We start from the raw sequence: 16,256 nt of genomic DNA, 5'->3' as shown, positions 1-16,256 counted from the left end.
GGCAGAGCCGTATATACGGCTCTGTACTACTACTAGGGTTAAATCTCTTCCCAAAAATGCTAAGTCCGAGATCTGTGTAGTGCGTTAGTATCATAGAAATTCAATCAAACACTCCCATTGATTTGTGTTAGATCCCTTGAGGGGTTGCAAATGTCCAAAGGCCCCAGTCCCAACCACCCACGGTATGGTACCCATACTTCATGAACGACTAGGGGTAGGTTACATACGAAATTAGACCTTAGTTTTTGTCAAATCCCTCTTTTCCATGACGCACGGGCCCGAAACACATGAAAGAAATGCAACAAACAGCTCCCATTGACTTTGTGTTAGCTCCGACGGTGAGGGGTTGCAAATGTCCAAAGGCCCTCAGTCCCAGACCCCAAACGGTATGGTACTCATACTTGTTAAACGACTAGGGGTACATACGACATTTGGGCCAGGCCTTAATTTTGGTCAAATCCCTCTTTTCCATGACGCACGGGGCCCGGAACACATAAAATAAATGCTAATTCTGTGTAAAAGTTGCTAAAATGATCTCACATGACACGCAAATTCGTAACAATAATATTAATAAAGATTTTATGGTTTGCATAAGTTCAAGCACCTCTTTGGAGAAATGTCCAAGACTTTTGTATCGGACAGATCCTCGGGCATGTAAAATACAGTGGGCAAGTACATTCGTGGTAGGCAAAAACAGAGTATGGGCTTGTACATGTTGCACGCGAGAAAAATAGTGTTACAAACGACTTTGGCCAAGACTAGGCTTAAGTGTGCAAATGAAAACATCCATTACAAATGATGACTTGGAAGCCCTATATGTATATCGATGCAATTTGCACATTTTATATGCGAAGTTTGCTCGCAACTTTCAGTTTTGTCTTCATAGTTTAAATACTTCGTTGGAAGCTGTAATCATCTAAACGCTTTGAATTAAGCATAATCATGTTAGCATCAGAGGCAAACACTAGTTTTTCTCCTCAAAGATTGTTTGCTTTCAAACAGCAGCTAAGCAAACATTCCAAATGTATCACATACATCGACAGTCAAGTTATGAAAGGAACATTTTGGAGAAAATCTACAATTATGACATCATCGACCACATAGGCCTACTGTACTGTTATCCACTTATTCGGGTAATTAAAGGTTTAAGTCGTTAAAATAGATTACATTCCATCAACCATATACATGCGGTGGTTTTGAACTAACAGTGTAGAATATCTTTCTCTTCTATACAAGTGTAATAGTGTCTGCCACAATAACGTCCCATTGCATCCCTTTACATCCTAAGGCAATGAAAACACACGAAATAATTTTGTTGTTTTTGAAGGTTAACTCTTGTTGGCACTGGAGGTTGAAGCTGGAGGGAGGGGGGAGGACGTGGAAGATGGGGTGGGCAAGGGAGGTGGGCAGTGGTTGTGGTGCTGTGGCCGAGAGGATAAAGGTGGTGGCATTTGAAGCAATGATGCTTATCAATTGGAAGGTTTTGGGTTCGATACCAGGCAGGGTCATGGTAAGGTGGTTTTTTCATTCAGGAGGAATCTACTGTTTTCCCATCTGAAAAGACTTTCTAAATTGAAAAGATTCCAAATTTGAGTAATGTTGAATTTGAAGCCACCCGATGTGTAAGTTGTAATTCATAAGCCCTTGCAGGTTTCTCCCACATTAGTGGTATTTAAGCATCGTAAAAGTATCTGCTGATTATTATTATTATTATTTGCCCTTTTAATTAATGTGTGCTATTAATAACAAATATATACAAGAAATTCACAATATTAAACATGCTATTTAGTTGTTCATGGAATAAATTATTTCAGGAAGCAGTTTTTCAAATGGAGATCAAAGTCAGTTTACAATGTCTGTTTTGTGCACATTTAGGGTTTTAGGTTTTAATTCAATACATAAGTGAGAGCCAGGGAAGAAGTGGAAAGACAGAAAATATAAAGTTGCAAAAATTTATTTTAATGCTTATTTCTGAGATTTAATGAAAAACAGGTTGTTTATTAAAACAAAATATGCTGAAAAAATATACAAAACTAGCAATATGACTTAGAATCATCCCTTAAATTGTTAATATGGTTATTGCAATGGTAGCAATATAGTACCAATCTATCACCTGTGCTCATTATTTTACAATGCAAATGATTTCAAACACATCACTACAAATTGTTGGGGCTTTTTTGATCGCAAAATGTTTTCTGGATGGTACAAAAATTTCAGTGTGAGACATTGTTCATCACTCTTTGACAAAATTGTGAACAAAACAAGCGAGAGTTATGACCAAACTCTGAAGACCATTTCAAATGAATTCCAAAATGAAATAGAATGTTTGATTTCAACATATGTAGCAATGTTTATTTGCTAAAAGCTTTGAACATTGTATTTTTTCTGTTCAACATTTGGTATGAAAAATAGTATAAGTAATATGACACAGACAAATCTTAAACACCAGAGGATAATACCTTATCCTTCCAAGTATAAAATTAGCAGCAATTTTTAAGAGCTTTATCCCTATTTGAAGGAAAACAGATGAAAAGAAAGAAAGAAAAAAATAAAGTAGCACACAAAAGATCCCATTGCCACCAATTCCAGGTCTAACCTACTTATTTCCAGGGATTACATTCCCTGGGAGAATTTCAACTACAGTGTGTCCACACAAGGTCTTGCTTTAATGAATGGATTTAAAAAAAAAAAATTACACAATACTATATGAGATCATTGCATTATAAATAACACTGTATGCTGTTCTCACATCAGGACAGGTCATGTTAAATGTGGGGTCACCTTTTTCACTTGGAGAGTTTCAAACTTCTGATTTTGAACACAACTTTGCAAACCTTTGGTTTGCATGAAGGCTATGATGTTGAGGTACCCTTTCTTTTCTTATCTAAATCTAGGTCAAATTTAGCCTCAACATCCACAAATTTCATTCTGTTCTGAAGGAGGATACTTTGAGCTGTGTTACAACAAATATGAAGTGAAACCGAGAAGATGTCTTCAAGCCTACAAAGTAAACTTATGAATAAAATGCTGACATCAATTTGGAATGTGCGTAGCAAACTAAGGTAAACAAGGCAAGGTTTAACAAGTTAAAGAAGCTATCAAAATGCCTACATCTTATGATGTTGAGGTACCCTTTCTTTTCTTATCTAAATCTAGTACAAATTCAGCCTCAACATCCACAAATTTCAATATCTTCTGAACACCTGAAGGAGGATACTTTGAGCTGTGTTACAACAAATATGAAGTGAAATTGAGAGGATGTCTTCAAGCCTACAAAGTAAACTTAAGAATTAAATGCTGACATCAATTTGGAATGTGCTTAGCAAACTAAGGAAAACAAGGCAAGGTTTAACAAGTTAAAGAAGCTTCTATAAAAGTGCCTACATCTTATGTCCGAGAAAGTGACCGAGAATTTGGAGGAAAATAAACTAAAATGCAAAGAAAAAAAACATGAAAGAAAATGTATAAATTGCAAAACTGCTACTCAAAAAAATATCGACATTGCTAATGTCTCCCTGGCCTACGAAGCTATTAAACTGGTTTAAAAGATAATATATATGCATGTATTTTACTTTTTGTTTTAATTTATATGTCATGATATTTGAGACTTACTCTCAAACTCAATGTAGTTGTTATGTGGAAGTAAGAGTTGTATATCTGAGGATATCAGAAACCAGAAAACTACGTGAAATGTTTGGTTGTCTCAGACAGGCTGTATTTTACATACCTAGGTATTTACTTCCCTCCAATTTTCTCCAAATTAAATATTTAAATTACCATCTACACAATATGCAACTTGGAATCTTTTCTTCCTGTGCTGCTACCTACCCACTTCCATATGTCACATCTTTACTTCCTTGTAGTTGTACCCTGCTGACATCAACCTTTGCATGTAATTGTATTTGTGTTTAAAACTCCCCATCCACCCGAGCCTACGACCTTATATGATTTATCTATTACCCCTGATACCCCCTTCTACTGACCCTCTACCTTAACCCCCCTCCCCTCCCCCCTCCCTGTGAATTTACCATTCTGAAGTAACCCTACCCAGTTGTAAATTATATTTCTCATAACTAGAACGTTTTAACGAGTGATTTTAGACAGTATAACCAAAACCTGTGTGACTATACAAGGTTTGAGTGTGCCATTGCAAAGCATTTTTCCTTTTTTTATAGAACTGTACGAGCATACCAAAATTATAAAACAAATTATGTTAGAAAGCCCTTTTCATAAGAGTGTGAAACCTTTGTCACAAAAGCAAACACAAAGTCACGACACTATAGTTAAGATTGCTGTAACCGTTGATATAATAAAGTAACCTTGGTTGTAGAGGAACCTAAACTTTTGAAATTTGAAGCTGACTATCGCGTTAATAGAACGGAGAACGTTTGCCTTGAATTAATACAAAGAGCATAAACTTCACCACAATTGAGTGTGTGATATAAATCAATATCATGTTTGACAACATGACCTTGGTTCACCATAATTTGTCGACAAGTTTAATCTCATATTTTCATGCCTTGTGCAGCACAATTTGGATGGTAAAGATATGTAAAGCTCAGATTTTCGCTTCTCCTTCACAACAAGTTGGCATTATTTAAAACAGTTAAAGACAGCTTAGTCACTCCTTGGTCACAAAAATATGTTCTGTAATGTAATATTGTTTGCATATTTCACCACAATCTGGTGTGTTAAAAAGTGTAAGCTCTGGTTTTCACTCCCTGTACTTTGTATGAAACATACATTAAGCTCACATTTTCCAACCATGCACTTTCCCCCAGCTTCACTTCGGTATATATATACATGCATGAATGATATATGAATCCAATTTCTGAAAAAGTAATAATATCTATATAACTGCTTTGTCAAAATTGCAAAAAACCTAAATGATGTGTCTTGATGCTACTAAAACTCAAGCATTCTTAGCAGCTCTCAGAAATCAGCTCTGATATGAAGAAGAAAAAAAGAAAAAAAGCTTTGCTTGAAGTATTATGGAATAAATCTACAACCATTTTTGGTAAAAAATTAAATGTAACTTTACGTAAAATGTACGTTTATGTAGCAAGAGTAAATCTGTGGCACTTATCAATCGATGGATATATATGCTAGTAACTTTTAACGTTTGAGTACGAAATTTTGCAAAATGCTTCTACAGAATAGAACTAATAGTATCGCAGCTGACAGCTAAGTCAATTTACGGCATGCTCGACAAGAAATGTTCATCAGTATTGTTGGAGAGCGGCGTACTTTCCTTTCGCACTTCTGCGTCCGAAAGTGACACCGATCTTGGCGAAGAAGTAGACGGACACCACGAGGAGAAGCACCAAGACGTAGATGGACGTGGGGTTTTGTGGGTCCCACTTGTCCACGGTGATGGCCATCAGACCCCACATTACAGTCGGGTAGGTCGTGAAGGTGTAACGGACATATTTCCTCCACAGCGTCAGCTCCAGGAAGAAGTAGACGGTGACGATCACGGCCAGGAGGGTCAGGGTCAGGCACGAGGACATGGTCATGGGGACGCCAACGGTGTAGACCGCAAAGGAGTTGAGGACCAACATGTCGGCCACGGTCAGCCACGACAGGTACATGGCGAGTCCGTTCTGGACCAGGACAATCAGACAAGTCACGTCCTTCCTGAAAGTGACGAAAAAAAGAAACAGAAAAATATTGAACGAGAGCGTGTTTACCGTGCAGAAAGAGAACATGATATGTGGCAACACTTTAGTTTTTGTTTTATTTTGTGACACCGAAATTCGATACCAGATAAGTCGACATACTGAACAATGTGCGGTCTGAAAGTGATTTTTATTTCCGTGTGTACATTGTATAGACAGCACTTGAATTTCAGGACATTTACTGGCTACATGCCAGAGGATTTTGCAATTTGCTAGTAGACAGAAAAGGCACTAACATATTCCTGCCAGTAGATTTAAGAACATGTATAACATGGTTAACTATCACGTGTCAAAAAAATCTGCATGATTCCATAACCAACTTATTTCCATAACAATTACTGTCTATTATCCGCAGATATGTTAGTGCTGCTCTCACAAGAACGTACTGTAACTGTGGGCTATAATTCAGGCAAGGGCGTAGGAACCGGGGGGGCTGGGGGGGGCGCCAGCCCCCAGTGAAAAATATGGGGGGGGGCGGAAGTATCATTCCGCCCCCCCCCCCCCGCTCCGCAAGTCAGAAAACCCCTTTTTCATTTCCAAATGAGAAAAAAATCTCATTTGGAGCACCAAATTGCATTTAAGGCCAGGTGAAAATGCAAAATTCTTTACAAAATGGAGTGGGAGTTGAAGTGTGCTATATTGCACCAAATTGCATCTGAGGCCACCTGGAAATGCAAAAAAAAAATCCGAAGGGGAGGGGGACACCCCCTCCTCTTAGACCCCTCGCCAGGCCGGCCATCAGTCTTCAGTCCCCCCACTCAAAAGTACCTTCCTACGCCACTGAATTCAGGAAATGCCGGTGGGAACTCGATTTCAGCCAGTAGACTTCTAAACACTGGTATTTTTTTTTAGCAAGTGGATAAAATTGTAAAATTCTAGACCTGAGTGTTTGTATATGAGCTGGGAGAGAATATGGATTAAACATATATACCATATATATCGGAACGGTATTCATGTCTGAAAGCAGACTTTTTAAGTACTGAGTCTATACTCATGCTTGTATTCACTATTCTGGCATAGTTGCCCGTAGTACTATTCACCTTTTTAGTGTTCATGTACTCACAATCAGGGCATTTTAGAAAATCTTGTATAGATATTAGTACAAAATTAAGTACTCCTACCAGTTCCTCTTGTACTCTTACTCATTGTGTTGCAGTCATACTAAAAGATACCAAATGTTTGTTAACTTTAAGCGTAGAAAACTACCGAAACTTGATACATAGTCAGTACTTGGAAACTGCCCTGGACAGACTGCTACTCTTTTAGATAATCCCAAAATTAAGCTACATAGATCTGCATCTCTCAATACCTGCTTGGTTCCCTCTCATAATGGAGATTCACAGCCAATAGGAAATAATCAACCACTTTTATTGATCTGATTGACCTTTGACCCTCTCTACAGCAGCCAATTTTGTCAATATTCACATATTGCAGTCACTGAACAGGAAGGTTGTAAGATATTTTGGTTTCGCTAAATAGTCTCCGGTATACATTATTTGGCAGGAAGAGATCCGCGAAAAGAATGACATAGACCAGGTTTTAATTGTGTAGATTTCGTAAAGTAGAAGTAATCATGCATTTACAGCACGTAAAGAGAAATCTTGCATACTGTACTTCTCGCAACATTAACATCTCCTACTGTACCTCTCCTCCTCCCCTGTTGGTTTCTTTTCTTTCTTCTCTCCATCCCTTGTCTACTAATCCCCTTACATCTATCTCTTTGTGTTCACCATGCTCATTAACCTGTATTCTGTGCATGTTTTTGTCCCTTCTGTTACTGTTACTTGTCATTCAGCCTTTGAAGAAGATCCTGCTAGGATTGAAACGTCAGGCCAACTTACTTTTACACATTCTCCTACACTAGTGGATAAGCAGTTTGCTAACAGTTTTATTTTATTTTGACATTAATAACCCAGCAAATGATGATGATAGCACAGGGAATAAGTTATCCGGCATCGCATTGATAAATTCTACACAAAAATTGCTATGAAACGAGTGCAAGTATGTGTAACAGTTTTTGTACACAGTACTCATAGCATTCTACATGAGACAATTTAGACCCCTCCACACCTGCTACCCCAAATTTCACCACCAAATTATTTCCCTGTACATAGCAGATAAACCTTTGGTATCAATTTTTGTCAATAATGCAGAGTACTACATTAAAAGTGAAATTAATAGGTTTTTAATGGGTTTTTATTAAAAACTATTGCCATATCAAAAATAGTCAAAGAACACATGATTTCTGTACTTTATATATATCTGTACTGTATAATATTACAATGAGGGATATTCCTGCACACCAAAATAACTAATTTATTATTTAGCTTCAACATATATACTTAACAAATTCACACCTTATGATAGACTCAATGTTTCCTTGTTTACAACATGATGCTGTGTCTCCAAATGCAGACCAAGAAATCAAAACAAGTTCTATCCGTCTGGGGGATAGCTAAAAGCGAAACTCAAAGGTTTCGCTTTCGGCAATTTGTTGGTCAGTGTACAGCCAGAAAGAAAACAAAATATTGGGGGAATACTTTGAGAACATCAACTTCCTGGCTAATTCCCTGAATTGAAGGACAACGCCTATTTTATAGGTGAGAATAGGTTTTAACTACTTGATCACAGAATGTAGCCTTAAGACTATCCTGTGTTTTTTTTTTTTTTCATTATCTCAAAATAGGACAATGTAGGATCCAATTTGATGCATTAATGTTAACATTATACAATCCTAGTTCATTTCCCACAGGTCTGCGTTTCTCAATGTTGCACTCGCATATCTTTGCTTTCATTAAGAATGACATAGAGATGTCTGCAGTATTCTCCTACGGGTTTTTAAAGATTACGTGCAATCCGTTGGCTGTCACAATCATCATCATCATCATCACGTGACAGTCTTCGTATTCACTGAGCAACAATAATAAAACTTATTCCACACTGACAGTCACATAATGAAAATCATTAGCATATACCTGTGACACTATGCAATGGGCTAAAGACAAACATTTGTACTCAAAAACCGATTTGTATTGGGAAGTATTCCATTGCCAACACAGCCAGCTGCTTTAAAAATTTAAAACACTGTAAGCTGAAGTTATAAAGTTGAAGTTATAAAGTTGCTGAAGTTGCTGAAGTTGCTGAAGTTGCTGAAGTTGCTGAAGTTATAAACTTGCTTCATCTGCAGAAAACTTTAAAATCTTACCGATGTGGAAATTGCAGCGCAATACTCGTACTTTGGACAAAGAGTACACACTGCACTTAGTTCAAACATATTTCTACTGCAAAGCCTCTCACATGACATGAGATATTTGTTTTACTTTCAATCCAAGGTAGAAGAACAATTGACAATTGACCCTTTTGTTTATATGACGGTCACCTTAACATGTGACAACTTCTGATCTGTTGCTGGGAGGCTCTAGTTTCCTGTTTTAACCATAATAAGAAGAAGTACATGGCAACTTGAAAACCAGTTTCACGAAAAAACAAATAAAACCTATTGGAAGAACTTAAGGCTGCAATTTTGTGTTAGGCTGACATGTCTGCTAGCTGTGAACTATAGTCACATAATTGGTATGTACCCCCTCAATCTAACTACCAAGACATATCTGGTAATACCATCTTGGCTGTACCTCATATGCGAGTTATTAGAAGATAATTCCAACTAATACATAAAATTTAGTTTCCCAACAATTTATTGGTAACCTTTTTAAACTTTTGCCCTGCAGTAGCTTCATGGTGCCTGGGGGGGGGGGGGGGGGGGTGTGGGGGGAGGTCTGAGGGTTGACTCAAGGGAAGAATGTTAGAAGCTATGCTATCTCGACTTTTAACTTCTCTGTCTGGAAGCACCAAATAAGGCCCAGCTCAATGCTACATACATTTTTACAGTAGGTACATCTTTACAGTAGGTATGTAAATTTTGCATAGCAGTTTTGAAGGATATAAACTTTGTCTCTTACAAAAGTAAAACATGGTTCCTGTGTACAAACACTGCTATGCTTTGCACTTGTATAGCAATTCCACCAGTCTGCATAGCATATTGTGATGCGATACTGGATAAATTATTTCCCGGGTATGTAGTAATATCAAGTACGTAATTCCGAAGACTTGACATAATCAATGGCAACAAAGGCTCTAGTGGTCAATGAGACTACATGCAGCCCTAAAAATATATGACCCTGAGAATAGAGGGAAATTCTGTGCCAGTGGTTGTGCCATCTACAGTATGAACTTTCTCTTCGTGCAACTAAAATTTAAAACATTTTGTTTGTGCAATAATAATGGATCAGTAGCTCTATTCATGTAGAACAATCCCTAATTTTATCATTAGGATAGCTGGGGAACCTATTGCTTCTAAGCTAAACAGAATCCTACTCTCATATGATAACATAGGAGACTATTTAAAATGACCTTTCATTTCATCCGAAGGTTTCTGCTACTGCACATTAAATTATTTAATCAGGGTACTCAGCCTCTGTTGTCACAAAAGCTACTGATAAAATTTATGGCAAGATTCTCTCTGCTCCATTGTGAGTTATGAAAGTTAATCTACTTTCATATCCCTTGACAATAACTCTTTCTGAATAATATGACATCATTTCGTGCCTTCGTGAGCGTGTCCTTCGTTGGCAGTGGCTAACTGTATCAAGTAAATCTGGCACAGATCCAACAAGGAAAGAGAGTGAAGTTTTTCGTCGACCTTAAAGTTTTAACAACGGCTGCTTTTGTTGGTCCTCAATCTTTCTCACCTTACTTCGCAGAGTATATCACAGGTAGTTTCTGTTGTTACTCTTTTTCTTTCGATATTTGATGTGACACTAAGCAAAGTCTAGTTAATGATCTGTATTGCAATTGGGTGTCAGTGTCGCACAGTAAACAAAAACTAAACAAAACTCAATGCATAACTGTATAGAATTATCTACGGCGCAATTTACAGGCCTAGAATTTCAAACATTTTAGTCACTTGCTAAAAAATTCCAGAGCTACTGGTAAACTTGAAGTTCTCCCTGGCTATTTCCTGAATTTGCGACACATATCTGCATGCTGATCAGGCTTATGATACCAGCCCAATAATGTTCGCAAATAGTAAATACAGGGCTTATGTTAGATACATTACAGAAATCATGCCGATCTTTTCACTGACAAATTGTTAACCAACTTACGATATGTGTGTTTAAGTTCTTAAAATCTACTGGCAGAAAATTAACAGGGCCTTATTTTATCCTACTGGCTACAACAAAAAATCTACTGGCAATTAAGCGACTAATATTGCCCAAATTTTGAGGCCTGCTATTATTTATTGAGTATCGTTCTTGAATTAATTAAGCCCTGACAAACAGACAACGCACTAGTATGCATTCAGCTGTACAGAGTCCATGCACACATTTGGATGCAGGTGCTGTTATAGTGTCAACCCAAACTCCCCCTCCTCCTACCCCTCTCCCTACCCCATCGATCTGTAACAGTCTGACATATTGACAAAGTGAATGTTTACCATGAAGAAATCAATTGGCAAAATTTACCGAAAAAATGCTAGACATTGAAAACAACTTTCAGACAGTTTTCAGAGTTGAAATATCATCTGGAAATGGGTAGAATGATGCCGTAAACTCAGATTGACCGCTCAATGGAAGCAAATCAAGTCTGCCATAAACGACTGTACAAAATGAAACTATCAAGCCAGGAATGCAAGTAAAACCGGAGACCCAAAGCTATTGCTAAATTCTTCTTGACAAAACCGGCCACAGTGCCCCCCCCCCCCTTGGAGAGGACGGACATTTGGCAACATTTGCTCAACTAAAAATGAACGTGGTTCCAACATGTTATGCGTAAATAGGCAAAGAGTCTGCTTTCATCCGATGCCATTAACGAAAAAACAAAATAAGGAGGCCTGTATTTACCTGAGCTGACATGCTAATTTTGGTGGAACAGCTGCCATTTGGTAGTGGTAAATTATCAGACAGAGCAGGACGGTGACCCACAGAGAGAAGACGCTCAGCATCGGAGTGACCGTTTCGTCCATCTGCATGATATAGATATAGAAGAACCCTAGAGATAGTAGTTGATTGACGATGAAGATCGCCAGGAACGGTGAAGTTACGACGTTCAGGAGCTGGTAGATTGGTTTGCCACAACACTGGCGGCAGATGGTGGTGAGCACGTAGATGATCCAGGCGGCCTGCCACATGTAGATCACAAACCAGATGGAGAAAGCCCAGCCGGGAGGGTTGAGGTCTGTATCATCATTACTACGGTTTGTGAAGTTCCAATGCTCTGGAAGCAGAAACAGATTTATTTTTAAAAAACAAGTGGGGGACCGTGGGAAGATGCTAAATGGGAGATAGAGTGGTAGCAGATATATCCTGCATACTATTCCCACTCCCAAAAGGTAAGTGGTTCAGGACTGCACTTAATACTTTCCTGGGTTAGCTGCGCAATTTTGAGCATTGAGCTATTGACCGTGAGCTTCATCAGTCACCTGTTATATAGAATATCGCGTATGTCAAGATAATCATTCATGTCATAAAATATTAGTGTGCCCATAGACTGCATACATCATGCAACGTATTACTGGCTTCTAATGTAAGCCATGTCAGCTAATATTTCTTATTTAAGTGAATATTTTGAATTTTGTGGAGATTCAGGAAGGATGTCGGAGAGTATGATGTAACAATGGTAGGGCGGTCGGACAATTTTCTTTGATCGTTGATGGTTTATCTGAACCAAGGAAATATAATGTACAGCACACAGATGGCAGTACTACACAAGTTACGTGAAAGTGTCTCATTTGGACTGTTACACTATTCTGACTTTCTGGGGTTACTCCAGGTAACAACAATCTTTAATCTTAAATTCATGAGTGAATTCAAAATATTACGGCTTATGGCAAAACGTCTCTTCATAAAATCATCCCTTTCATTGAAAGTTGTGTCTTAAGTCGTTTGAACCAAATATGACTGGCAAATTACATCTTTAGCTCATAAGAACACAAACCCCTAAGCGATATATTTGCTGCACACACTCGGGTAAGAGATACAATGCGTGAAGTATGTTGGTATGTACACAGCTTTGCTCTGTTCCATGCATTTATGCCCCAACGTGTGAGAAGGCAAATGCAGAGATCAAAGCAAATGAATGGATCTTGTTTAAAGAAAAACCTTACTTTCACACCGACTCATGGTGATTCCACTCACAACCTGTACCACAACAAATGAAACCATGGTCAGCACAGCCAGGATAATGAAACAAACATCTTGTTTTGCCATGATGACTTCTGAAAAGATAAAAACAAAGGTAACGTATTGTTAGAAGTTGGATCGAGAGATCAGATCAAAGAATGAAGCATGACAAACGAACCATCAAGAGTAAACAATTTTACTTTAATATTCACTGTGCGATGATTTTGTGCAATTTTTTTATCGATGGGGTCGATGTGTCAATGTGTGAATATCTAAATATTGGGGTCACAAGTTTTGGTGTTTATAGGGCAAATTATGCACATTCAGCTCCCAGCCATTGAGAGAAGATCTACAAACAACAGCAAGATATGATTATGAATATCGAAGCAGCCGTATCAATTTGTTTCAATGGGAGAGTCGCAGTTTTCTCTATCACCATCTGAGATGTCAATAGCTCTGCACACACTGATGCATAGAACGACTGTCCGTGAGGCTCATTGATTGTGTGGGAGTGGCTAAGAAGCACGCTTATTGCGCAATGCATTCATTGCGCAATGCATTCAACTAACTGTCCATGCAACGTACACCTCCAACCGCCACGTGTTCATTGGCTATATACAATGTTATGCAGAATCTGTTTACAACTAACGGTGTGTATCGCAAGCACATGCATGCTTTGACTGGACTCATACAGCTGTACACACACTCACGTAAACCCCAGGTTAAAAAAAGGGAATGCAAAAAGGTTATGGTTGCATAGTTCACACTATGGCGAATACAGACATGTATGTACTGTACTTTGAGGATCAAAGCCTATTTGTCTATACACAAACTTTGCAAATCTGCAACCATATGTTTTCTCAACAGTCAAAACATGCCTTATGAAATCATCCAGGTGTTTACATGTACAACTTTCTTTCACAAACTTTGAAGTTCACCCAAAGAAACACAGTTGTAGAAACCTCAAAACATATGTACTGTACGGTAATACTGATACAGGACAATGCACAAGCGCTGTAACGTTAGTGTCTGTATAGTACAGGCTTCATAATTGACGCAACAGCGAAGTAGAGTTACATATATCATGAGTTTGAATCCATTTCAGGTGCATAAGCTAATCATATTGTTTTTTTTGTAAGCTTATAACACCCTCCCCCAGTTTTGAGAATAATTTTGGCATTTGGAAATCTTACTCCCTTAAAATAACCTAAATTACCTCAACATGATACCACTAATCTCTGGGACCTGACCTGTCTAAAGTTAGAGGCTCAGAGCATAGCAAACAGTATCCAGAGTCAATGGATATATACTTACATTTAGCTTATGGACGACTGTGTCAATTTTGTGGTATGGAAGAATTTTTTGTTCAAATTCTGCTAAAATTGTAAGTTGTGTAGGCACAGAACATTTAATATTTTGAGATTGTTACATTTCTGAGGAACTACATATATGAAAAACACATATAGTTGAGTGATTTCGATGTTTCCCTTGATAGACATCGCTGATTAAATCTTTAAGTAAGTCCATTATGAGCAAACCATGCTACTATTTTCAATTGAACTTGTAAGATGTAGTGCTGCGGGGGGTCTGTACACTAACTGCAGCAAACGTCACAAAAAAATTCATAATGTATCCCAACCATAAGCATGGAAAATGAAAAGCCATAGCATACTGTAGTGTTCAGTTTGGAACAAATGTGTGCCAGAAATTTCACTAAATCAGGTGTCATGGTGTACTCATTTCAAAGACTTGCCTACATAGCCTAGCATCACTTTTCAATATGGTTACTAAGTCTTACTCTTACACTAGACTAATCCTAGCCTACACTAGGGCCTAATAAATCAGTTTGCTTAGCCTCATACTAGTAATAAATTAATAACAATGTAACATGACCAAGCTACAGTATGCAGTAATCACCATTTTAATTCTAATCTTAGTTAAAATTAGTAGAAGTCGGTCTCTTGGCCTAACAAAAGTAGGCCTTGTGCGCTAAGTCGAGAGACGACTTCGCACGATAAGTAGCCCGCTAACATGAATTACAAACGAAAGTCCGAAGACCATATATACATAGCCGAAATAATAGTCACTTACTTTTGGTTTACGCGACTGTGCAAGTGTGTGGTAAAGAAAACGTCGAACTAAGACCTTTCTGGTATAATCAACTATTTTAGGGCTTTGTTCAGTAGGTGTATCGGAGTCCTGGGTACGTTGAGTGAGGTTACGTGTAAAATTACTATGTAATTGTACAGGAAGTCTGATGTCGTTTTCATGCTCTATCTATATCTACGCTCAAAAATGACACTACAACCAAATCTCATGTTTACATAACTTTGGTACGGTGGCAAAGTATGTACATAAATGTATGACGTTACTCCAGCGATGTTATTGATGATTATTGAATAGAGTGGAATTTATACTACTCTGTATTTAAGTTTCAGTTTATTCATCGGCGTATACATTAACCTGGACAGACTTCATCGATGAGAAGACAGTACACGCAAAAACGTACTAACCATGGAAGGTTACGTGACGCGTTCCCTTGTAGCATTCAACTCTTATAATACACACTGAATGTAATCTACAATAACTGATGTCACAATCTCATCGCTACCACATTCCTTGTGAAGCTTTATTTACTACACTAAATACCGATTATATTGGCGTTATGTTGCCTATATGGAACGCTTATCTCTTCGAACTGACAAAGGGTTAAATAATATGTAAATAGCACCTAGAAGCACATCACATGACATTCTATGGTTGTACGTCTTCGTACTGTGGAGTGTCCAGGTTAGCGTTACATTCGATGATTTATTCTCTTAATGGTGGCGTACTATTACTATTAGAGTATATATCAATCCTTCCGAGTGTTCTCCTATTTCAGAAAAAGGGCTAAACTTCTTTATCAATCTGGATCTGGTTTTTATGGCTTGTATGTTGAAGAGCACGAATGGAAAATGCACTTGGTGCGAACAGTGGGTCAATTGAGGCTATTTTAGACCTCTTTAGGCCTCACATGAGCAGCGTACGAAAATTGTTTACTACTGAGTAACAAACAAAAGCAAGCAAAATAAAAATAAAACAAAAACAGTTAGCAAACTGCTTCTCCACTAAAGAGCCTGTGTAAGAGAATGTGTTCAAGCATGGAGGTTTCTGTTTTTACAAACATGGTAACAGTACCAGAAGGGACAACTACACGCACAGAATACAGACAGGTTAATGAGCAGGGTGAACACAACGAGATATATGTAAGAGGATTAGTGGAAAAGAGATGGAAGAGAAGAAATAAACCAACAGAGGAAGAGGAGAGGTAGGAGATACACTGTAGAGAGGATTAAGGGAAGAGGGTAGGGAATAATCTAGAACAGGACAAAGACAGAAAGGTGTGGTGACAAAAAGG

The 16,256-nt window shown here is 38.1% G+C and overlaps 1 protein-coding gene and 1 long non-coding RNA gene across 3 annotated transcripts; one reads left to right on the top strand and one right to left on the bottom strand.

The window, feature by feature from the left end:
* The first annotated feature begins 1,363 nt into the window (after nt 1-1,363).
* On the top strand, nt 1,364-4,625 carry LOC139981152 (uncharacterized). The gene is made up of 2 exons (XR_011797797.1): nt 1,364-2,894; nt 3,157-4,625. It is a non-coding gene; the product is annotated as an uncharacterized lncRNA (long non-coding RNA).
* On the bottom strand, nt 2,693-15,149 carry LOC139981138 (uncharacterized). 2 transcript variants are annotated; one of them, XM_071993339.1, is made up of 4 exons: nt 14,944-15,149; nt 12,841-12,948; nt 11,579-11,951; nt 2,693-5,637 (listed from the first exon to the last, which is right to left on the bottom strand). In XM_071993339.1, the coding sequence occupies exons 2-4, from the start codon at nt 12,941-12,943 to the stop codon at nt 5,223-5,225; spliced, it is 891 nt and encodes a 296-aa protein (XP_071849440.1). In that variant the 5' UTR covers nt 12,944-12,948; nt 14,944-15,149; the 3' UTR covers nt 2,693-5,222. The 2 variants fall into 2 exon arrangements, with proteins under 2 accessions (XP_071849440.1, XP_071849432.1); XM_071993331.1 differs by having other exon boundaries at nt 12,841-12,951; nt 14,948-15,149.
* Nucleotides 15,150-16,256: the final 1,107 nt, after the last annotated feature.

Source organism: Apostichopus japonicus, chromosome 2 (genome assembly GCF_037975245.1).
Source record: "Apostichopus japonicus isolate 1M-3 chromosome 2, ASM3797524v1, whole genome shotgun sequence".
NCBI lineage: Eukaryota > Metazoa > Echinodermata > Holothuroidea > Aspidochirotida > Stichopodidae > Apostichopus > Apostichopus japonicus.
The sequence above is the reverse complement of the archived record's forward strand: the minus strand, read 5'-3'. Positions and strand labels throughout refer to the sequence as shown.